Source organism: Phocoena sinus, chromosome 19, assembly GCF_008692025.1.
Source record: "Phocoena sinus isolate mPhoSin1 chromosome 19, mPhoSin1.pri, whole genome shotgun sequence".
In the NCBI taxonomy this organism is placed as follows: domain Eukaryota; kingdom Metazoa; phylum Chordata; class Mammalia; order Artiodactyla; family Phocoenidae; genus Phocoena; species Phocoena sinus.
In genome coordinates, this window is record NC_045781.1 from 12326508 (window position 1) to 12351619 (window position 25112).

The 25112-nt window shown below is 50.5% G+C and overlaps 1 protein-coding gene across 1 annotated transcript in view; it reads left to right on the forward strand.

Moving 5' to 3' along the window:
• The window catches only part of FCGBP (Fc fragment of IgG binding protein), a 90668-nt gene that overhangs the window by 45899 nt on the left and 19657 nt on the right, over positions 1 to 25112 (forward strand). Inside the window, exons 5-10 of the mRNA XM_032613777.1 lie at positions 5371 to 5427; positions 9879 to 10228; positions 14138 to 14708; positions 16717 to 17321; positions 19813 to 20380; positions 23740 to 24332. Of these exons, the coding sequence (XP_032469668.1) occupies positions 5373 to 5427; positions 9879 to 10228; positions 14138 to 14708; positions 16717 to 17321; positions 19813 to 20380; positions 23740 to 24332 (2742 nt within the window). The 5' untranslated portion in view covers positions 5371 to 5372. The remainder of the gene's footprint in view (positions 1 to 5370; positions 5428 to 9878; positions 10229 to 14137; positions 14709 to 16716; positions 17322 to 19812; positions 20381 to 23739; positions 24333 to 25112) is intronic.

The following is a 25112-nucleotide window of genomic DNA, read 5'->3' on the forward strand; positions in this document are numbered from 1 at the left end:
GACTTGGTGCACTTTCATTGCTGTGGGCCCAGGTTCGATCCCTAGTTAGGGAACTAAAATCCCACAAGCTACACAATGTGGGCCAAAAAAAAAAAAGTGAAAAGATAAGTCACGGAGTGGGAGAAAAAAAATTGCAAAACATTTAACAAAAAATGACTTGTATCCAGAATATATAAAGAATTTGTACAGAGCAATAAGAAAAAAACCCAGACAACCCAATTTAAAAAATGGGCAAGAGGGCTTCCCTGGTGGTGCAGTGGTTGAGAGTCCTCCTGCCGATGCAGGGGATGTGGGTTCGTGCCCCGGTCCGGGAAGATCCCACATGCCGTGGAGCGGCTGGGCCCGTGAGCCATGGCCGCTGAGCCTGCGCGTCCGGAGCCTGTGCTCCGCAACGGGAGAGGCCACAACAGTGAGAGGCCCGCGTACCGCAAAAAAAAAAAAAAAAATGGACAAGAGACTTGAACAAATAGATTACTAAAATGAACAAGTACATTCTTGATTTTTTTCACTAAAAAATCAAGGAAGTGCACATGAAAACCACAGCCCAATACCACTACACCTCTAGAATGGCTAAAATTACAAAGTCTAACAAGGCCAAATATTGGTGAGGCTGTGGAGCAACCAGATTGGTCATACACTGATCGTGGGAGTTCAAATTGAAACATGTTTGGTAGTATCTACTAAAGCTGAGCCAAATGACCCAGAAATGACCGTTAGGAACTCCGCAGCACATCCCAACAGAAACTGTGCACGTGTGCGTCCGAAGATAGTATTCATTAGCCCAAAGTGGAAACAGTAGAATGGGTAAATATGTAGTGATTTTTTTTTTTTTTTTGGCCGCGGCATGAGGGATCTTCGTTCCCTGACCAGGGATCAAACCCGTGACCCCTGCAGTGGAAGTACCGGGTCTTAACCACTGGACCACCAGGGAAGTCCCTGTAGTGATTTTTAAACAAGCAAGTACCATATGGCAACGAAAATGAACTATAGTTATGTACACAGGATAACACTGAGTGAAAGAATCCAGTCACAAAACAACATAGACATATGATTCCATTTGTGTACAGTTCAAAAACAAGCTAAATAATCTGTGGTGTTAGAAGCCAAATAGTGGCTCCTTATGGGAGGTAGGGAGTGGATAGTGATTAAGAAGGAGAATGAAGAGGGCTGCTGGAATGCTGGAAACATTCTCTTTCTTGACCTGGGTGTAGGTTATAAGGATGTACTCATTTTGAGATCATTCAGTGAGCTACATACATTTATGATTTGTGCACTTACTAACGTGTATTTTATTTCAAGAAGACATTAAAAATATTCTCATGAATCACATTAGAATGGTTGCCTACAAGGGGGCCGGGAATGTAAAAATGGGTATAAAAGAGAATAAATAGGTTGGTAGGTGGGTGACAGACATATAAGCAGCTGACTAGGTAGATGAAATGGAGCCTGGGCTAGCAACAATTCTAGAGTTTTGTCTTGTCTAATATGGACACAAGTTACAGGTGGTTACTTTAATTTTAAATGGGTTAATGAAATTAAATTAAAAATTCAGTTCCTCCATTACATTAGTCACATTTCAAGAGCTCAGTAGGCACATGGAGCCATTGCCTTCCACACTGGACAGCACAAAACACAGAAAATTTTCATCATCACAGAAAGTTCTATTAGACAGCATAAATGGACATGGATAAGATCTCCTGGAGAAAAGAGGTAGTTAGAGAAAGAAGCAGAGAAAGAGAATCTAGGACCACCAGTTTTTAAAAATTGCAGTATAGTTGATTTACAATGTTAGGCCAATCTCTGCTGTACAGCAAAGTGACTCAGTTATGCATACATATACATTCTTTTTTTATATTCTTTTCCATTATGGTTTATCACAGGATATTGAGTATAGTTCCCTGTGTTATACAGTAGGACCTTGTTGTTTATCCATTCTAAATGTAATAGTTTGCATCTACCAACCCCAAACTCCCAGTGCATCACTCTCCCTCCCCCCCTCCCTCCTGGCAACCACAAGTCTGTCCTCTATGTCTATGAGTCTGTTCTGTTTTGTAAATAGGTTCATTTGTGCCATATTTTAGATTCCACATATAAGTGATATCATATGGTATTTGTCTTTCTCTTTCTGACTTACTTCACTTAGTATGATAATCTCTAGTTGTATCCATGTTGCTGCAAATGGCATTATTTCTGAGGACCACCAATGTTAAAGGGGTTATTATAGGAAACAGACCGAAGTAACACAAGATCCAGAAGAAAGTGACATCATGGAAACCAAGACATTAGAAATTTTTGAGGAGGAAGCATTCATGTCAAATGTTAAAGAGGAGCTAGAATCAAGTGGCAAGTAAGAGGTGACGAGGATTTAGCAGGACAGTTTCAATGCACATGGAAGTCAGATTGTGGTGGGTCAAAGAGAGATGGGTGGGGAGGTGAAGAACAGGAACATAGCTGTAGCAGGTCTGAAGTTTCAAGAAGGTAAAACAAATAAAGGGAATTTCCATAAAGCAAGGGAGCAGATGGCCAGTGCCGTATAGGAGGAATAAAAGAGATAAGAGATTAGCCTCAGCTCGGGTTCTCAGGAAATGACACGTGCAGAAAATGATGTCTGGGTTCCAGGCATGGAGTTAGCAGGTAGAATATGAAGAAGAGTGTTCCAAGTGGAAGGAACTGCACAGGCAATGACAAGGTGGAAGATGCAGGAAATGGAGCATTAGGGCTTGAGATAGTCCTGCCAAGAGCATGAACTTGCTTTCACAGGGACAGGGAAGCATGGAATTTCCTTGAGCAGGGGAGGAAAAAGATCAAGTTTGAACCTCAGGGAGGTTAGTGGCAACTTGTGCAAGATGAAGGAGCTCCCCAAGGGGGTCCAGAGACCCTTGTGGGATCCAGAGCATGAAAGAACGAAGTTCAAAATTGCCAGAAAATCTGAATTGAGCTGCAGAGTAAATTGTCCCCACCTGTACCCTGGATCTCTAAAACCCAGACAAGCCAGAGGGTCCCAGGGGTCTCAAGTCATATGACCAGTACAGATCTGTCCCCTACAGATCTTGTCAGCAGGGAGAGGATAGAGGGCTTGGACACGCAAACACCCCTTGTTTGAGCTCAGAGCAGGGCTGCCAGTGGCAGGATGGATGTGATTTCGCTGACCACAAGGAAGTGTCCCCACAGGTTATCTCGGGGGGTTCTCAGTGGGGTTTCTGAGAATCGATACGATATGGAGTAGGGTACAGGGTGCGTCATACCATACCCACCCACCACACTCACACCCCTTGGGCTCTGAAAGGAGGGAGAAGGTCCCAGGGGTGTCAAATATTAAATTGTGAGGTTTCCCACCACCGCCGCCCCACTTCTGGGGACTCTGGCCGCAGAATGCAACAATGGGTTTTGAGGAGGGGGAAGGCATCTCTCTGGGGTCAACCAGGGGAGACCTCAAGGCTCAGAGATTGGGGGGCAGAATCACCTCTCAGTCTTACTCTAATTTTCTGCTCCCTCATCCTTTATTTCTCTGAGTGTCTCAGGCTAAACAAGGTGTATCCGACAGAAGATTTTGACATCTTGGTTTGCAATAGCTGTTTCCTCCTTAGGAATTCCAGCAGCCCCTCCTCCCAGTCCTTTTCCTCAGGTACTCAGGCACCACTCCCCACAAAGCTCTCACTCCCCATTGGTCCCCTCACCCCTGCCTTTTTCTTAATATGTCTGGCTCTTATCCAGTCTCTTGTTTACTCACCTCATTTTCCTGGTTGACCTTCTGGCCCGTTCAGCTCTGAGCCTTTCTCTCTCCCTCTGGGAACCTGCCCTGGGTGGGGCTCTAACAGCCCCCATCCACCCCGACCATGCAGAGGCCCAAGCCTTGTGATAAGAGAGGAGAAGTCCTGGGGGCAGCAGCTGCTGGGGTGTTGTCCAAGAGGACACCCAGGCTTTGCAGCTGCTATTTCCAGGGGAGACTCCCCAGGCAATGAGTCCTGGGGCTGGGCGGAGGAGAGCAGGGCCTGGGTCAGGTCAGCCCCTCAGGAGGAATGGACTCCACCTCAGAATGCCCACACCACCTCCCAGCTGTCTCTGCTTCTGCTCCCTGTATGTGACCTACACCCCCAACTCCCATCCCAGGCAGATTTTGGGGTGATGGGGGCACAGAATCACCCAAAACTTGTTCAGCGAGTCCCGTCTCAGGAAAAAAAAAAAAAAAACACCTCCCAGAAAACAAATTCTTCAGAAAGTGAAGCCCAGTGTCTGCATGGAACCAGGAAACAGGGGCCTGCATCGTTCTTTACGCACAGCTCCAGCCCCCAGGTGCCACCTGCTCCCCACCTCGAACCACACCAGAAGAGCCTGCCTCCCACCTATACTCCTTGAGAGTTTACAGAGGTCCCTCTGGGAGACAAGTAAGCCCAGTGAAGCTAGTTTTGATGTTCCTATTTTGCAGATTAGGTACCCAGGAGGCCCTGTTGGTCTGGGGATGGAGGTATTGTGTCCCACAACAAAGTCCTGAGTCAGGTGCTCAGGTTCCTGCACACCTCAGACACCTGCCCCCCACCCTGAGTGGTTGGAAAGAGGATATGTGTGGCTGGGGACCAGGGAACAGCTTGTGAGGGGTGGGGACCCGGATGTGGGTCCTTCACTGTTGTTCCTGGCAGGAGCCAAAGGAAAATAATTTAGCCATTGAACCAGCAAACAAGACCAAATGCCACCTTCGACTCCTGCTCCCCACCCCCTGGGGACCCAGCTCCAGGCCCTCAGCACCCTGCTCCCCAGCTGTTTCTCTCAGGGACACCACCCTTCCAGGACTGAAGTTTCCAGCAGGCTCCCCAGGCACAGCCACCAGCTGTTCTCACACCCCTCTCAGGACTCAGGCATTCAAGCTTGCCCTCCACCCTTCTCAGGCCTTCAGGGGCCCCATTCCAGCTGGCCCTGGGATCAGCAGCCTCCTCCAAGAAGTTGGCATCATCTGCCTGGCAGGTGGCCCAGGGCGTGGCCTGAGGAGTCCAGAAACCCCACTATATAGCCCAGCCCAGGGAACCTGGGGCTAGCCCTGCAGCTCCGGGAACCTGCAGGTGAGAGAGGCTGCATCCCCTTTGGAAGTGGGACATCAGGTCCCCTACCCTTGCCCCTGGCTCTAGGCCTCCCCATCCCACTCCCCCCAGACCCACTGGACATCCAACTCCCTATCCTACCTCTGTCCTGCCCTCCCTGCCCAGCCCCCAGGCCCACCAGATGTCCAATTCCCCTTACACACACACTGGCCCTTGGATTCAGCCCACCGCAGCCTTCCTGGTGCCCAGGCAGCCCTTGTCCTGAGACTGGGCCTTTTTGTCCTCTGGCAGGAGGGGCAGACCGCCTCCTATGACCCCCTCTCTTTCTCCACTGCAGACATGGGTTCTCTGCGGAGCTGGTGGATGCTCTGGGCCGGAGCAACCCTCCTGTGGGGTAAGTCAGACCAAAATCCCATCTATGTCCTGGTTCCAGTCTGAAGAACTCTACCTGCCTGGGTCAGCGCCCTCCATTTGAGCCCCCTCCACAGACACATCTCCCAGTGTCACCCCAGGCTAGCTGAGATGGGAGAGGGACCCTTTAAGTCCTGCAGAGAAATGTGGTGGAATTCACCCATTCTCTCTCTGTTCCAGAGGGAAACAGGTAAAAACTTTAGTCCCCAAATTCAAGTAGGTAAGAACTACTACTTTCTTGATTTTCCACAACTCAACTAAAGTTTTGACTTAGAGCCTCATTCTGCTGAGGTGATGGAAAATTTCACTAAAGTCTTTCTTGGCGGGGGGCTGGGGGGATTTGGTGCCCAATTATCTAGGGTTATGTCCAGAACTAGAGTCTTAGGTAAAGCCAAAGTTTGGGGGGAGGGATGGGACATCCCGGCCCTCTTTACCAGTGAACATCTATTTAGGTTACTTTAGAAACATTCATTGCCCCTGATCCCCTGGCCCCATGGGACACTGGGATGTCCTTTAAGGCTCCCCTTATTCAGCAGACAGTCCTATAACCACCACAACTCTCTCCAAGATCCTGTAAAGTGATCTCTCTCCCTCCCCCTCTCTCTTCTCAGCCCTGGAGAATCTTTTCCTAGATTGAGGTGTTGAAAAGTCCCCACTCCTCTCTATTTCTAGGAGACATTTTGTCCATACTCCCATAATCCCCTTTTCCCCTTCACATACACCCCTAATCCTGTGAAGACAGAAATCACAAACTGGCACCTGAACCCAGCCAGTTTGGGCCCCATAGTGCTTACTTAAAACAGTTTTGGATTGGAGATTTCACATGGAAATTCAGATATCCAATTTCTCTTGAAAAAATGGTAAGATCTGACATTTTTAAGAAAGAGCCCATAAGCCATCATCATAACAGATTAAAGCTAATAGCAACACCCCACTTTCCATGGCATGTGAATGCTCTAGCTGCACAGTTCTGTTTCACACATTTACATCACTTGCCTGGCCCCGTCAGCGTTTGAGTTTGAGATCCCTGTCTGAAGTGTTCAGGCTTTTGGAAGGCAAAAGCCAGAAAGGCTGGTAGGTGAACACTGCATGAATAAGGGGAAAGGAGAGAGAAGAGAGAGAATAGAAACCCACGTTAGTATTTCAACATGCGACCCAGGCACAGGGTATGAGGTTACTTCTCTGATGGGGAGGATTGGATAAAGCAGACCCACAGCTGCATTTTCTCACCCCAGGTTTGACCCAGGAGGCCTCAGTGGACCCCAAGAACAGCGTGGGGGAGGAATTCCTCACGGCCTTCCTGCAGAACTATAATCTCGGGTACAGCAAAGCCTACCTCTACCTCCTCCTCTCCAGTCTGTCGGACAACCTCACCTCAGTCTCCATCCTCAGCCAGGTAGACGGCACCTCACAGAAGGTCACTGTGGGGCCCGGGCAGTCAGTCATGGTCAACATCACTGCCAAGGCTGAGATGGTCGGCAGCAATACCTTCCAGCGTGCGGTGGTGGTCCACTCTGACCGCACCATCTCTGTGCAGGCAATAAACGCTAAGCCCAACACAGCAGATGTGACACAGCTGTGGCCTGTCCGTGCCCTAGGCACTGAGTACTTTGTGCTCACACCCTCCAGCGCTTCGTCCCAGAATCTCAAGGAGTTTGCTGTGGTGGCGGGTGCAGCCGGTGCCTCTGTCAGTATACAGCTGAAGGGGGCAGTGACATTCCAGCGCAAGTCCTACTCAGCGGGCAGTGTCCTGAGTGTGACTCTGGACCCCTACCAGGTGGCCCAGGTGCAGAGCACAGCTAACCTCTCAGGGTCAAAGGTCACCGCCAGTAGCCCCGTGGCTGTCCTCTCTGGCCACAGCTGTGCCCAGAAAAACACGAACTGCAACCATGTGGTGGAGCAGCTGCTACCCACATCTGCCTGGGGCACCTACTACGTGGTGCCCCCTCTGTCCTTCCAGACCCGCTCCGACCTGGTCTATGTCGTGGCCAGCCAGGCCACGAAACTGACCTACAACCTCGGGGGCACCAGTGGCTCCCGTGAGCTCCAGGCAGGTAACGTGGCAGAGTTTGAGATCCAGCAGTCCCAGCCACTCTACCTGTCTGCAGATGTGGGCATCCAAGTCCTGCTGTTTGGCACGGGTACCACCAAAGATGGAGTGACCTATGACCCCCACCTGGTCCTGATCCCAGACGTGGCAGCCTACTGCCCTGCCTATGTGGTGAAGAGCATGCCAAACTCTAAGTGCGTGGCCCTGGTAGTGGCACCAACAAAGGCTGCTGGTGAGCTGACCATAGATGGGCAGAGGCTGGGGGCCAATCTCACCTGGGCCGTTGTGCCAGGCAGTGAGTTCTCATATGCTGAAGTGGACCTCGGCACTACGGACAGTATCCATGTGGCTGAGGCTGCTACCAACTTTGGGCTGCTCACCTTTGGGCTGAACCAGGACATGAGCTTTGGGACAGCAGCTGCTTGCGGCCGGAGTAAGTGATCAGAAATGACCTCTGGCCTTGTCCACCTGGGGACCCCTTTGCCAGCTCCCTTGCCTTTTCCCCTTTCCCACCCTCTCTGTGCTCATCTGTGGCTTCCTGGCTCAGCTGGGCTGTCTCCCACTCACCTGCATCCTCCCTGCCATCCTTCTTTTCCTTAAGGCTTCCCAAGCCCTCCCTGTCCCCCCACCCCCCTGCAGGAACAATACTCTAAGTGTTTAGCAACTGGTATGATCCAGGGTCCCAACCAGTCTGAAGAGATGCCAGTCAGAGCACTGCAGCAGGGTCCTAGAAGCCCCCAGGGTGTCTGGCATCAGCCCTTTGTCTGTTGCTTTTGTGGGGGGTGGCATTGGGGAAAGGTTCCTGCGGAGAGCCAAGGTGCCAAGAGGGAGGGATCTTTGTGGGGGGTCGGGTCAGGTCAGCAGCTTCTCACCAACCAGGTTGGGAATATTTTGTTATTTTACCTACTGACACACAACCATACCAGTTGCTAACTGCCACTCCCCCAACACCTCATATAGGAATGCCAAACTCAGGAGGTCTAGAAGTATAATAATGATGGCTACCATGAGGGGGGAGTATTTCTCAACATACCAGGGTCCACTCTAGGTGCCTTGTATGTGCTAACATAGTTAATTTCTAGGACCTGGCCCTGTGTGTACTTTTGGGCCCAGCCTGTCGAGGAGTTGCCTCCAAGCAGTGCAGCATTTGAGGGCACAGATGCTAAAGCCAGACTTCCCAGGTTCAAATCCCACCTTTGCTTGTGTGACCTTGGGCATGTGACTTCACCTCTGTGGACCTGTTTCCACATCTGTAAAATGGGGATCATAACTGCACCCCTCACAGGGTTGTTAAGTGACAGTGCAGTGAGTTAACATTTGTAGCTCATTTAGAGGCTATCAGGCAAGTGAGTATGGCTACATAAGGGTGAGCTATTATTATGAGCAGACAGAGGGCAAGAGCTTCTGAAGACTAGGAGGCAGGGGAGGAAGAGCTGTTTCTTCCTACGTGGATCCCCTTCCCGAAGCAAGGATCCTAGACAGTAGGGTTCCCAGCACTGGCAAAAATGCCCCTCCCATCTATCCTCCAGGGCATGGAAGCTACCCAACTTCAAAGGGCCACTTCAGGCTTGAATAGTAATGTGGAAGAGGTGGGTGATTGATTGTAATAGGTAATAATTAACCTAATTAACACCTGGGATCAGTTCCAAACCCTGCTTATATTTTAGCTTATTTAAGCCGGGCCACTCCCCCCTCCTCAACTATCCCTATGAAGAAGGTATTATTATCACCCCCATGTCACAAGTGAGGAAACTGAGACATACAGAATTATAAATTACTTTCCAGTGTCACACAGCTAATTGACTGTGCCAGGATTCTAACCTAGGCAGCCTGACACCACCGTTTCCATTCTATTGAACAGTCTCTGTCTTCCATTTTCTATCTTTAAAAAAGATCCCTTGGGGAATTCCCTGGCGGTCCAGTGGTTAGGACTCCACGCCTCCACTGCAGGGGGCATGGGTTCCATCCCTGGTCAGGGAACTAAGATCCTGCATGCTGTGTGGTGCAGCCAAGAATTTAAAATAAATAAAAAATAAAAACGATCCCTTAGCCTTTTAGCCTGATTGGGAAGGTAGGGGCAAGGGGGAAACAGGGAGAGAAAAGCCACACATTAACCTTTCCATGACTGTTCCTGCCTGGTGGTTCTTCACCACCTTCCAGTTCTTCTGGGCTGAGCTGTGTTTTCTGGGGAACCAGAAAACCTAAGAGAAGTCAGGCCTGAGCAGCTCTCTCCCTCTGAGATTCCAGACCTCAGTCCCCCCACTTCTAGAATAGGTAGTTGTGAGCTAACTGCCCAAACTCCCCCGGGTGGGAGAGCTCCAGGATTCCTGGTAGGGTGGACACTCCTGACTCTTTCTTTGTGGCCACTCCTCTTCCCTCCCCAGCCCTGCTGACCCAGGGGAAGCCCTCCTGCGAAGGCAAGCAGTGCGGTCCCAAGCAGCTCTGCAAGGTGCTGGATGGGGAGGCCAGGTGCTTGGCGGACTCCGCGGCCACCTGCCGCGCCCAGGGTGACCCCCATTACACCACCTTCGATGGCCGCCGCTATGACATGATGGGCACGTGCTTGTACTCGATGGTGGAGCTGTGCGGCGACGACCAGACCCTGCCTGCCTTCAGCGTGGAGACCAAGAACGAGCACCGGGGCAGCCGCAGCGTCTCTAACGTGGGCTTGGTTACCGTGCGCGCCTACAGCCACGTGGTGTCGCTGGCCCGCGGGGAAGTTGGCTTCGCTCGGGTAAGGATCCAGAGGAGGCATCCGGGTTAAAAAGAAACCCATGAGCCACCCAACAAGCAGAAGGAGGAGGCAGTGCCTGGGTGTCAGGCCCCAGACCCCAGCCCTTTGCCAAGGGGTGGAGGGTGCAGAGAAGTGGGCCGAGGGCGTGGGGGCTCGGGAGGGGGGATTTGAAAATCAGTGGCAGAACCTTAAACCCCTTTTGTCCAGCAGTTCGATTTCTAAAAATTTTTAGAATGCTCAGAGATATGGTTAGGGGAAAAAAGTTTATGCCGATGTGTTTATAATAGCAAGAGGAGGGGGCGGGCAGAGAGAGAAAGAAGACAAAATGTCCAACAGTGGGTAATTTCTTAAGTGACCAAACACTAAAAATGTAGTGAGCACCTCCTATGTGCCGGGTTTGTCTCTTAGCACTTTCCATGTGTTAACGCGTTTAATGCTCACAGCAATCTATGGGGGTAGGCGTTATTATTATTAACACTTTTGATGAGGAAACTGAGGTCCAGAGAGATGAATGACTTCCCAAGGGCTTAGGGCTAGTAAGAGATGGAGCTGGGAACGCCCCCAGGCTGGCTCCTGAGTCTCTGTCTTAACCTCTAGGCTATTCTGCCTCTGGTGAATGGATTACTACTCAGCCAATATAAATTACAGAAATATAATAACAGCAAAATAAATAGAAACAATAATTTCCCTTTTTCCTACCGTATTATTATGAACATGTTCAAACACCCAGAAAAGTTGAGATCATTGTACAGTGAACACCATTTGCCAATCACCTGGATTCTAAACATTTTACTCTGCTTAGTTCATCACACATCTATCATCTGTACATCCCTCTGGCCACTCAACAATCCCTCTTACTTTTTTTTTTTTTTTTTTTTTTGGCGGTACGTGGGCCTCTCACCGTCGTGGCCTCTCCCGTTGCGGAGCACGGGCTCCTGATGCACAGCCTCAGTGGCCATGGCTCATGGGCCCAGCTGCTCCGCGGCATGTGGGATCCTCCTGGACCGGGGCACAAACCCGCGTCCCCTTCATCGGCAGGCGGACTCCCAACCACTGTGCCACCAGGGAAGCCCACCCTCTTACTTTTTATGCACTTTAAAATAAGTCCTAGACATCAATACACTTCACCCCTAAAGATTTTAGCAAGCAGACCGTTAACTAGAATACAATATTTTCACACTTCTTTTTGCTTACTTTTGAAACAAAATTTAAATGTAATAAAATCCGCAAATCATAAATAAATCCACAAATCAAAACTTAAACATAATAAAATCCACAAATCACTGTTCACTGAGTTTTGACCAATGTGCAAACCAAACCTCTGTTAAGATATAGAAGGTTTGCATCCCTCTAGAAAATTCCCTCATGCCCCTTCCCAAACAATGGCCCACACACTCCTAGAGGCAATCACAGTTCCGATTTTTTTCCACCATAGCTTAGTTTTGCTGGTTCAAGAACTTCATAGTAAAGGACTCATCCAGTGCAGGAAGCCTTTAGCGTAAGGCTTCTTTTGCTCAGCATGAGACTTTCGAGTTTCTTCCATGTTGCTGCGATTAATTTTTTTAAATAGGAAAAGAAGTTACAGCTCAAAACAAAAAGGCATGTTGTGAAAGATCCTGCTTTTACGCCTATCTTTACCTGCTTTCCCTGCTCGCCACAGGTAACGGCTTTTACTAGTTTCCTGAGTATTCATCTAGGGTTTCTTTATGCCAACACAAACAATACATTCTTACGTCTCCCCTTTCTTAGCGAACAGTACCGTACTTGTGCTCTGTTCTGAACTTGACTTTTTGCACTGAACAGTGCATTCTGAAGCTGTCTCCTTGTCAGTAGGAAGGGGGCCTCCTCTTTCCTTTCTACAGCTGCACAGTTTGTCATCGGCTGGATGCATCATAGTTCATTTAGCTCAGGCCCCTGTGGTTGGACGCCTTGTTCATGCTGGCAAGCAGTACTGCCATGAATATTCTTGTATCTCCCTCGTTTTGTGAGTGTGCAGGTGGATCTGTGACGTTAATAACCAAGTGGATTAAAGTAGTGTTCTTGAAGGCTAGAGAGGTTGAACACAAGCTCAGGGGGACCTCAAATCCTTTGAACTTATGTGCAGAATCTTGCATATGCTGTGTAGTTTTTCAGGGAGAGGGTCCATTACTTTGTCAGATCCTTACAGAGGTCAGTGACCTGACAAAGGTTTAGAGTTCCTGGTAGGATCATGGTAGGGTGTCCACAAGAGCTTCTTAGGAGAAAAGAGTTCATGAAATGGTCACTTCAGCATGGTCTCATTATTTTTTTTAAGTATAAATATATTTAAAGGTAGGAAAAAACCTGGCATGATTCATAAATGTGAGTATTTTTTTAACATCTTTATTGGAGCATAAGTGCTTTACAATGGTGTGTAAGTTTTTACTTTATAACAAAGTGAATCAGCTATACATATACGTATATCCCCATATCCCCTCCCTCTTGCGTCTCCCTCCCACCCTCCCTATCCCACCCCTCTAGGTGGTCACAAAGCACCGAGCTGATCTCCCCGTGCTATGTGGCTGCTTCCCACTAGCTATCTATTTTACATTTGGTAGTGTGTATATGTCCATGCCACTCTCTCACTTCGCCCCAGCTTACCCTTCCCCCTCCCCGTGTGTCCAGCAGTATGGGTGATTTTCTCTTTTCTCATTTTTGCTCGTGCGTATTTTGTAAGTTTTCTGTGCTGAACAGGCACTACTTGTGTCATTTAAAAGTGAAGATCACTGGACTTAGGGGAAAGACAGATTTGAACAGTGGTCCCTGGACTGAGAGCCTGTGAATGTGGACTGTCTCGGTCACTGCCTGGCAAAGACTTGGACACACAGGAAGACTCATGGAGGCGTTGCTGACTGAATGAACGATCTATCTTACCTTTGACCTTGCTCATGCTGTCCCCTCTGCCTGTTACTCCTTTTTTCATATCCCATCCTCTTGGCTAAGACAAGACTTTGTAAAGAAAGTATAAGAAAGACATGCTTAGGAAGAGGAAAATGGGCCCAGGGGACAGAGAGAACACACTCCTTATCTCCTGGCTGGACTCTCTCTCCACTCAGGACATTTGCAGAGGAACACCACTCCCCCTCCTGGTTTTCGTGGCTACTTCTCACTGGTCCTTTATGGCTCAGCTCAGCTATCTCTTCTTCAGGAAGCCTTCCCTAACCTGAAATTTGGGTCTGGCTCTTTTTCTAGGCTCCTGCAGCCTCCTGTGCCTCCACTATCCCAGCCCTGATCACTCTGATCTGTCATTGTCTAGTGACAGGTCTGTCTCCCCTATTGGACTGGGAGCCCCATGACAGTAGGGTCTGGGGTTGTCTTTGTCATCAGTGTATCTCCAGGATCTCCCAGGCCAGGGCCAGGCACAGGGTCAGTGCCCAGTGGATGTTTATTTAATACAGCAGGGGCTTCATTCACTTCCTGAGCACCTGCTATTCCACCAGGTACAGTTCTAGGCACTGGAGATGAAGCAGCTGCCCTGTCTTCGTGGAGCTGACAGTGTAGTCAAGTTAGAGAGGTGATAAACAGATATTTGCAGATGACATTTTAGAAGGTTAGACACTATAGGGAAAAAAGTAGAGCAGGGAAGGGGAATAGGGAGTCGGGAGGAGTTGCCATATAAAATAAGGTGGTCTGGGATGGGCTCCCTGAGACGGTGACATTTGAGCAAAGTTTTTGTAAGAGGTGAGGGAGTGAGCCAAGTGTATATCCAGGGAAAGAACATTTCAGGTCACGGGGAAGGCAGGAGCAAAGATCCTGAGGCTTGGTCAGTGGCACTAATGGGAGGAAGGGATCCTCACGCAGCTAGAGCAGGGGAAGCAAGTGGGAGGAGATGAGGGGCTGAAGGCCAGACCACATGGGGATCTGACCCTCCTCTCCCGACTCCCTCTGCAGATCGACAGCCAGCGCTCACGCCTGCCTGCCTCCCTGGCTGAGGGCCGCCTGCGCGTGTACCAGAGTGGGACACGGGCCATGGTAGAGCTGGACTTCGGGCTGGTAGTCACCTATGACTGGGATGCCCGGCTGGCACTGAGCCTGCCCGTGCACTTCCAAGGCCAGGTGTGCGGTCTGTGTGGCAACTATAATGGTGACCCCACTGATGACTTCCTTACACCTGACTGGGAGCAGGCTTCTGATGCTGTGGAGTTTGCCAGTAGCTGGAAGCTGGACGACGAGGACTACCTATGTGAGGACGGCTGCCAGAACAACTGTCCCTCCTGCCCCCCAGACCAGGCCCAGCACTATGAGGGCAGCCGTCTCTGCGGCATGCTGACCCAGCTCGATGGCCCCTTTGCCGTCTGCCGCGATGCCCTGGACCCCCAGCCCTTCCTGAAGGAATGTGTATACGACCTATGTGTGGCCAGTGGGGACCGGGCCAGCCTGTGCCGTGCCCTTAGCACCTACGCCCAGGCCTGTCTGGAGTTTGGCATCTCTGTTGGGAACTGGAGGTTGCCAGCCAGCTGCCGTGAGTGATACCCTGGTGGGGGCTGGGAGCACATGGTGGGAGGCAGGGGACCCCTTGCATCTGCTCAATATCTGAGCATTTATTGTGGTCCAGCCTGGAGCTGGACCATGCCAGGGACGGAGCAATGGCCAAGATGGCCAGGCTGTGCCCACAGTGAGCCTAAGGTTGGGGCAGACGTATCACACTAGACAGTGACAGTCCAGGGCTGGGATGGGGGAAGTTCAGAGGGGCTATGGGAGACCAGAGAAGCTTCCTGACTCAGTCTGGGGAATCAAGTGGGATCTCCTAGAGAAAGGGATGCCCAATCTGAATCCTGTAGGAGGGATTGGAGCTAGATAGAAAAAAGGGGGGGCAGGAAGTGGGTTCCAAGCTGAGAGAAGGGCATGTGCAAAGACTTGGCATGAGATGTCCCAAAGCAGACATGCGAACATCTCTTCATTTATAACTCTTCCGTGATTCCCCGATGTCTTCTGGATAAAGTCCCAGCTCCATAGCCAGGTATCCATCCACTGAATCATTCATTCACTCATGTATTCACTCATTCAACATGCATTCCCTGAGTCCCTATCTGGCCCCACCCCTGTGCTGACAATGGGCACAGTGGGGACCAAAACACCTGTCTCTGCCCTTGTGAGGCTCCCAGAGAAATGTTCAGGAGGCAGAAAGGCTAGCACAGGAAGGAGGAGGAGGCTTCCAGGCCCAGGCCCATGGCTTGGGACAGGAACTCCAGAGAGGGGTAAGTCTAGGGGAGACACTGAGGCCATTTGGGGATTGTCTGGGTCACTGCTGTGTCCTCACTGCCCAGTAAACACCACTCCCCACCACCGCTGAGTTCCCCAATGCCTGGTGCAAAAGAAGAACCAGTGCATTCACTTATCTACCCATTCATTTTCGAAGTATTTACTGGGCATCTCCTGTGGGCCGGGCCCCATCCTTGGTGCTGGAGATTCAGCCATGTTTGAGACAGATCAGGTTCCCACTCTCACAGAATTTATAATCCTAGCAGGGGAGACAGAGAGTAAGCAGTAAACTGTGGAATAGCTTCAGAGAGCAAAAGAAACAGAGTTCATGGGATAAGAGCAAATGGGAGACTCATGAAGAGAGCTCAGGGAAGACCCTTGGGAGAAGCTGCCATTGGAACAGAGACCAGGATTAGGCAACAGTGTGAGCTCATAAGGATGCTCTACATGGGGTGTCTCTACATAGACGAGCCTCCTATGATATTGGGACTATTATTATCCCGTTCTACTGATGGGGAAACTGAGGCACAGAGAAATTGGAGTTGTTTGCTCACAATCACACAGCTAAGAAGGGGAGAGCTGGGATTTGAACCCAGGCCATCTACATTCCAGTAACCTTCTCTTAACCACACGCCATGTGAGGAAAGGCTAATACAGGCACAGGGAAAAGCCAGTGCAAAGGCCCAGAGGAGGGAGTGTGAGGACCAGAGACGATGCCACTGTGGCTGGGGCGGAGTGAGCCAGAGGGAAAGTGAGAGGACATGAGGACAGGGAGGTGATGGGGGCAGATCGTGGATTATGGGAAGCCTCATGGACCAATAGGAGGACTCTGGCTTTTACCCTGAGCGAGACAGAGCCACAAGAGGCCTCTGAGCAAGAGACGGATGTCATCTAACTCAAGTGTTCACAGGATCCCTCTGGCTGCATGTGAGGAATAGAATGGGATGCAGGATGGGAGCAGGGGGGAGACCAGGCAGGAGGCTGCTGGGGTGAACAGGACAAGGGTGGGGACTGTGGTGAAAGGAAAAAGGGGCAGATTCTGGATAGATCTTGAATGTGGAGCTCACAGGATTTACCGACATGTTGGTTGTCCAGTGAATAAAGGGGAAGGAATCAACTATATCTCTGAGGTTTGGGGCCTTCGCACCCAGAAGGGTGGAAGTGTCATTAACTGAGATGGGGAGCTCTGAGGAAGGAGCTGGGTTGGGGAGGGAAGTCCTGGCACGTTCTGACTGTGCTGGCCTGACCCCGCTCCCGTGTCCCCGCAGCCCTGTCCTGCCCGGCCAACAGCCGCTACGAGCTCTGTGGCCCCGCCTGCCCGGCCTCCTGCAACCCCGCCGCGGTGCCGTCCAACTGCTCCGCGCGCCCGTGCGTCGAGGGCTGCGTGTGCCTCCCGGGCTTCGTGGCCAGCGGCGGCGCCTGCGTTGCCGCCTCGTCCTGCGGCTGCAACTTCGAGGGCCGCCCGCTCGCGCCCGGCCAGGAGGTGTGGGCCGATGAGTATTGCCGGCGGCGCTGCACCTGTGACGCCGCCACCCAGCAGGTGCGCTGCAGCGACACGCAGGGCTGCCCAGCTGGAGAGCGCTGCCGCGTCCAGAACGGTCTCCTGGGTTGTTACCCCGACCGCTTCGGTAGCTGCCAGGCGTCTGGGGACCTGCACTACGTGAGCTTCGACGGCCGGCGATTCGACTTCATGGGCACCTGCACGTACCTGCTGGCCGGCTCGTGCGGCCAGGCCGCGGGGCTGCCTGCCTTCCGGGTGCTGGTGGAAAACGAGCATCGGGGCAGCCAGACGGTGAGCTACACGCGCGCCGTGCGCGTGGAGGCTCGTGGCGTGAAGGTGGCCGTGCGCCGGGAGTACCCTGGGCGAGTGCTGGTGAGTGATGGGTGTCCAAGGCCGGGTGGAGGGGCAGGGAATTCCCCTTAAAGAGTAGGGGTCTGGCCACTGGGGGAGGGTGGGGGTCTGCTAGAAGACCTTGTGGCCAGTGATTAGGCTTGGGGCCCCCCAGCGAGGCGGTGCTGCCTCTCCCTGGCTGTGTGTGACTTTGTCTCTCAGTGCCTCAGTTTTGTCCTCTGACAAATGGGATAATAAGATGGTGCCTCGCCAATGCGAGCCGCTTCACAAGGTGGTTGTGGAGGTTTGGAGTTACTATTTGTAGGATGTTTAAACTGTTTTTTATTTATTTATTTTTGGCTGTGTTGGGTCTTTGTTTCTGTGCGAGGGCTTTCTCTAGTTGTGGCAAGCGGGGGCCACTCTTCATCGCGGTGCGTGGGCCTCTCACTATCGCTGCCTCTCTTGTTGCGGAGCACAGGCTCCAGATGCGCAGGCTCAGTAGTTGTGGCTCACAGGCCTAGTTGCTCCGCGGCATGTGGGATCTTCCCAGATCAGGGCTCGAACCCATGTCCCCTGCATTAGCAGGCAGATTCTCAACCACTGCGCCACCAGGGAAGCCCTGTAGGATGTTTAAAAGGGACATTGGTGCCCAACAAGTGTTCAGTAAATGTTGACTCAATGTTTTATTGTTATGAACCCTCCAAAGTTAAAGATTGGTGCATTTTCTGGAGGAAAATTGATATTCAGAGAGTAAGGTGACATGTGAAAAGTGGGGAACAAAAGGTGTTGGGGGGTGTTAAAGGGGTGTGGGGGTACTTACAGATAGGCCCACAGGGTTCTGGACAGAGGGTTCTTACAGGGTCCACCACCCAGTAAATTTTATATATATATATATATATATATATAATTTACTTCTATGTGTTAAATGCTTGACATACAGTAACTCATATGTTAATCTCTGTAACAACCTTGTGAAATAGGTAATCTTGTTAGAGGAGAAATCTGGGCACAGAGAAGTTAAGTCAACTATTCAAGGTCACACAGCTAATGAGTGGCAGAGCAAATATTTGAAGCCAAACTGTCTGGCTCCAGAGTCCATACTCTTAACCTCTGCATTCTATTGCCTTTCCTGAAGAAAGAGATGGAACAGGCAGGGATGGAAGTGGATGGAAGACTGTTCCAGGCAGAAGGAACAGCAACTGAAAGGCTCTGAGGCAGGAACAAAGGCTCTGAGGGGTAGAGGAACAGCATGGAGACCAGTGGGCCTGGAATGGAGAGAGGGAAGGGAGAGCGAGGTAGGAGATGATGTAGGGGATGGCTATGATAGAGGCTTTTGATTTAATCTGAAACCTGAAGGATGAGGAAGAGACCACCAGGTGAAGAGTGGTGGTTGCTAGGCAGAGGGAACAACAGCTGCAAAGGCTGAGGCTGGACTGAACTTGAAGAGTTCAGGAGAACAGCACGGGGCCAAGGAGGCTGCACCTGAAAGAGTGAGCCTGGGGAGATGGGATAGAGAGGTGGGTAGGGGATGAAGTCAGAAAACAGGGGACACGCAGGGCCTAGTGGGTAGAGGATTTGATTTTAAGCTGAGATGTGAAGGGTGATGGGGAGGCAGCCAGACAAAGAATAAAGATGTGGAAGAGGGTAGGTATGTTGCAAGCATAGGGTACATAGCGTATAGCAAGTGCAAAGGCCCTGAGGCTGGGCTGAGCTTGGTGAGTTCAGGAGAATATCAAAATGCCTGCATGGCTGGAGTTCCAAGGGTGGGGAAGGAGGCAGTCCTGAAGAATTAAATTGGAGAGCAGTGAGGCTCAGATCATGTATGGTCTTTTAGGCCATTGTAAGGGGTTTGGATCAAAGCTGATGCCTAGAATACGAAGTAGAGGTGGCCAACTAAAGAGTGATGAGAGGTATCCCGGGAAGAGGTCACAACAAGTGCAAAGGCCCAGAGGTGGGAGTGCACTTAATATGTTCTGGGAGACAGCAAGGAGACAGCAGGGAGCCTGAGTGAGTGATGTGGGAGGTGGTGCATGCACAAAGGTGGACAAGAGCCAAGGTTAAGCAGGATGTTCTAGGGAAGGGGCTTAGATTTAAGCCAAGTCCTAAAGAATGAAGGGGAGGCAGCCAGGAGAAAAGTGGTAGGCGGTGTTCTTGGCAAGGTGAAAAGACCCTAAAGTTAGACTAAACTGGGAGAGTTGGGGGAATCTCAAGAAAGCCAGGGTGGCTACAGCAGAATGAGTGAGGGGGAGAGTGGCAGGAGGTTAGGTCAGGGAGGTAATAGGGAGACAGGTCCTGTAGGCTTTGAAGGCCGTGGGTTAGGGATTTGGATTTAAGCAAATACTTGAAGGATGAAGAGAGGTGGATGATTTGCCAGGCAGTGGGAACAGCGAGTGCAAAGGCCCTGAGGTGGATCAAGCATAATGTGCTCAAGGGGATAGCAAGGAGCCCAGAGTAGCCAGAGCTGAGTGAGTGAGGGGTGAGTCACAGGGCCTTGAATACCCTGACCTCTTGGTCCTCCCGCATCTCTACCCAGGTGGACGGCATCCTTCAGTACCTGCCCTTCCAGGCGGCAGATGGGCAGGTGCAGGTGTTCCGCCAGGGCCAATATGCTGTCGTGCACACAGACTTTGGCCTGACTGTCACCTATAACTGGAATGCCCATGTGACTGCCAAGGTGCCCAGCAGCTATGCGGCGGCACTGTGCGGGCTCTGTGGGAACTTCAATGGGGACCCAGCTGACGACCTGGCTCTGAGGGGTGGAGGCCAAGCTGCCAACGCACTGACCTTCGGGAAGAGCTGGCAGGAGGAAACAAGGCCAGGCTGTGGAGCAGCTGAGCCAGGTGACTGTCCCAAGCTGGACACCCTGGTGGCCCAGCAGCTGCAGAGCAAGAAGGAGTGTGGGATCCTTGCCGACCCCAGTGGGCCCTTCCGGGAGTGCCACCACACACTGGACCCACAGGGTGCTGTGCGAGACTGCGTCTACGACCGCTGCCTGCTGCCAAGCCAGTCTGGACCACTGTGTGACGCATTGGCCTCCTATGCTGCCGCATGCCAGGCCGCTGGGGCCACTGTGCACCCCTGGAGGAGTGAGCAACTCTGCCGTGAGTACCGAGAGTGACAACTGGGGGACTCAGCCTTATGTATATTCATTAATGTATAAATATCATTAAGTCATTGAATTCTTATAACAGCCCCATGAGGTACAGGCTATGGTTATACCCATTTAACAGATGAGGAACCAGAGGCTCAGAAAGTTTGTTACATGCCTGGGATCACGACAGCTAGGAAGTCACAGATGCAGTAAATATTTGTAAGATGGCTGAATACATCTGGTGGCCCCAGGTCTGATTCCCATTTGGCAGCTGTCATTCAGAGATGAGCTCCTAAGGATCCCTGCCTGCACATCTGGCAGTTGTCAGGCTGGTTGGTTTGGAGGATCTCAGTCAGGACTGCTTGTCTCTGCTCTGCTTGGTCTCATCTTCCAGCCGGCTAGCACAGGCTTCTTCACACAGTGGTCTCAAGGTTCCAAAGAGCAGCAAGGGCGGACAGCCCCCAGTGGGCAAGCACACTCCAGGCCTCTGCTTGACGTCACATTTGCTAATGTTCCATTGGCCAAAGTCAGTACCATGGCCAAACACAGAGTAAGGGGTGGCCAGCGTCAGTCTGTCACAATCCCCATCATACATCTCTGCCACAAACATATGCATGAGTGAGCAACATTTAATAAGTTTTAGAAATGCCTGAGACCATAGACTCTAAGTGTTAAAAAAAAAAGGATAGAGTGAGTTATCATTGCAAGTCTCGTTAGTACACAACTGATAAAAATATTAAACATGGGGCTTCCCTGGTGGCGCAGTGGTTGAGAGTCCGCCTGCCGATGCAGGGTACACGGGTTCGTGCCCCGGTCCGGGAAGATCCCACGTGCCGCGGAGCGGCTGGGCCCGTGAGCCATGGCCACTGGGCCTGCGCGTCTGGAGCCTGTGCTCCGCAACAGGAGAGGCCACGACAGTGAGAGGCCCATGTATCGCAAAAAAAAAAAAAAAAAAAAATATATATATATATATATATATATATATATATATATATTAAACATGTATTGGAAAGACATCTCTTAATGAGATGGATGGCTTTTTCCCCAGTAGTTCATGTCTGTTGTTGGAAGGAGACAGGGTGTAGCATCAATTCTATTTTTCATTTTGTAGATATGATATTACTAGGTGGATGGAAGTGGCAGGAGTTCTGCTAGAGCAACATCACTCCGTTCTTTGAACCCCTTTTGAGCTGCAGGGAAGTTAGTCACACTGAGAGATGCCATAAAACTTACTTTTTATGACTTCTAAGCAGCTGATTCTATGAGGCCCTCCTTCTGTTTTGTCGGGAGCAGAGCTGGAACTGATTTGATACCAGTAATGATTTGTCACCAGTAATGATTTGTCATCCATTGTCTCCATGCTTATGGTAATATTTGAAATTGTCCCTTCGTGTCCCTGGAGGTTTTCACATCCCCACGGCAGCACACTGTGTTAAGATTCGGGATTGTTCTCTTCTGTAAAGTGGGAGAAGCACACTTGCAAAAGGGACAGTGGGAAAGCAGATGCAACTCCATCAGAGGCACATTCTCAGGCTGATCGTTTTTAGGAAGAACTCACATAATTAGAGCCAGGACTTGTGTGGCACACTTCCCACTGGGCAGGTTCTGTTCTAAGGGCTTAACAGCTCTCATTTCATCCTCACCACCACCCTGTGAGGTGGGATCATCAAGGAAATGGAACCGCAGAGATATTAAGTAACTTGCCTGGGGTCACACAGCAGGGCAGCACGATTTGAGCCCAGGCCAGTTGACTCCTGAATTTGTACAGTTAATTGTTGCATTCTATGGCCTCTGTAGTAATTGAGAATCTCTTATTTCCTTAAAACTACTCTTGCCCTTGGACCCCTTGGAAGGTCTAGAAGACTGGGTTGTGAGGACTCAGACACCAGGCAGAGGGAGGCCTGGGGGGTGCCTGAACCCATGTGCCCAGCACCAGCTTCAGCTCTTGTGGGTATTTTGCTATTCTCATTCATCTATCTCCTCCACCACCGCCCCTTTCTTTTTTTTATTTTGTGGAAATATTTTAAAGCAAATTCTAGACATGAATTTTGCCACAAATACTTTAGTAAACATCTCCAGCAGATAGGACTTTTAAGCAACATGACCACAGTGCTGTTATTACCAACAACAAAAATAACACTAATTCTTTAACATCCTCTAAAACCCAACCTGGGTTCGAATTTGCGCAATTGTCTAAAAAATGTGTTTTTTTCACTTTAATTGAATGAGGATCCAGACCGAATCCACACTGCACTGGGTTGGTTTGTCTGTATTCATTTTTATCCTGTAATAGCCCCCTCCTTTTTTTCTCCATCATATTATTATGAAAATTTTCAAATATACAAAAAAGTTGAAAGAACTTTACAGTGAGCACACATATACGTACCATCTAGATGCTACAATCTGTGTTTTACTATACTTGCTTTATCACATGTCTATCCCTCTATCCACCCCTTCCTTTGTTCGTGGAAAAAACAGGTCATTTATTCTACAGAATTTCCTACTTTCTGGATTTGGCTAGTTGCTTCTTCACAGTGTATTTAATGTGTCCCTCTGTCCCCTGATTCTCTTGTAAACTGGATATTAGATCTATAATGGTGCTGTCCAATAGAACTTTGGTGATGGTGGAAATGTTCTATACCTAAGCTGTCCCATCTGGTCACCACTAGTCACGTGTGGCTATTGGGCGCTTGAAATCGAGCTAGTGTGACCAAGGAACTAAATTTTACTATCAACTTTACTTAGTTTTAATTAACTTACATTTAAATGGCCACATGTGGCTATCGTATTGGATGGTGCAGATAGAGGCTTGATTGAGTTCAGTTTTAGGGGGTTTTTTTTGTTCTTTTTTTGTGAGGAAACCACCTGTTTTATAATCTGGGATGACTGGAGTTTGGAGAGAGAAACAGGGATTCTTTTTCATTTTTTTCTTTACCACCTGGCCAAATATTTTAATTTACTATAGAATTACTACCACTACTACTACATTACTGCTTTAGAGTGAAGAAGCTAAAAATACTGCATTCACAAATACACTGCATAGATTACACACACACACACACGCATTTGCATGGTTAAAATATGTACCACAGATCCACAACTTGTTACCAACTTGAATAAGGTCATTAAAGACATTACAGATAAACCCAGACCACCGTTAAATTGGAATAGTATCTTAATTATCAGGAGTAGATTAACTGTGATATGTTTGCCAGGCCCCACTGAACAGAGGGTCTCCTTGCCGCTGTACCACTTATACTTGTGAGTGTGTGTGAGCATGTGTGTGTGTGCATGCGTGGGGGGGGGGGGAGGTCCACGGTGTCCCCAGGGAGCAGGGATTCTTGATCCTGATGGCCGCTCTCCCTGCAGCCCTGAGCTGCCCGCCCCACAGTCATTACGAGGCGTGTTCCTACGGCTGCCCGCTGTCCTGCGGAGACCTCCCAGTGCCTGGGGGCTGTGGCTTCGACTGCAAAGAGGGCTGCGTGTGCGATGAGGGCTTCGTGCTCAACGGTGAGTCCTGCGTGCCGCTGCCCTCCTGTGGCTGCGTGTACCAGGGCACCTACCACCCCCCCGGCCAGACCTTCCACCCGGGGTCGGGGTGCAATTCCCTGTGCCACTGTGAGGAGGGTGGCCTGGTGTCCTGTGAGCCCTCCAGCTGTGGCCCACACGAGGCCTGCCAGCCGTCCGGTGGCGTCCTGGGCTGTGTGGCTGTGGGTTCTGCCACCTGCCAGACATCGGGAGACCCCCATTACACCACCTTCGACGGCCGCCACTTCAACTTCATGGGCACCTGTGTGTATGCGCTGGCTCGGACCTGCGGGACCCAGCCTGGCCTGGCCCAGTTTGCCATCCTGCAGGAGAACGTGGCCTGGGGCAATGGGAAAGTCAGTGTGACCAGGGTGGTCACTGTCCAGGTGGCCAACTTCACCCTGCGGCTGGAGCAGACGCAGTGGAAGGTCACGGTGAGAGCAGGGCTGGAACGTGAAGGGAAGGGGCCTGGGGTAGAGGGTGATCTGTGGGTGGAGCATGTGTAGCACTCAGGCCAGGGGCAGGGGGCACAGAGCTCTGAGTAGATGTGGGAGGCATGGGGTCTGCAAAGAGAGGGGGTGCCAGTCAGAGCCTACAGTGGGGGACCAAGACCTTCTCCCATGTGGCTCAGTCTCCACCTCCCTGCCCCTTGATTATCCCCTCCAGACATTTACCCCTTCCACTCCATCTTCCCCTCCTTCCTGGTCCCTGCTTTCATAAGGGTGTTATTACATTGAGACCTGTATTCATTTCCTGAGGCTGCTGTAACAAATTACCACCAACTTGGTGGCTTAAAACAACAGAAATTTATTTTCTCACAGTTGTGGAGGACAGAAGTCCGAAATCAAAGTGTTAGCAAGAGATGCACCGCCTCCAAAGGCTCTGGGGGAGAATCCTCCCTTTCCTCTTGCAGCTTCTGGTGGTTCCAGGTGTTCTTGGCTTGTGGCCACATCACTCCAGTCCCTGTCTTCATTTTCACATGGCCTTTTCCCCTGTGTGTCCCTGTATATTCTCCTCTTCTGTCTCTTTTAAGGACACTTGTCATTAGATATAGGGCCCACCCTAATCCAGGACGATCCCATCTCAAGATCTTTACCCTAATTACATCTGCAAAGACGCTTATTCCAAATAAGGTCATATTCTGAGGTTCTAGATGGACATATCTTTGGGGAACCACCATTCAACCCACTACAAGACCCTATTATTAGGCCCAT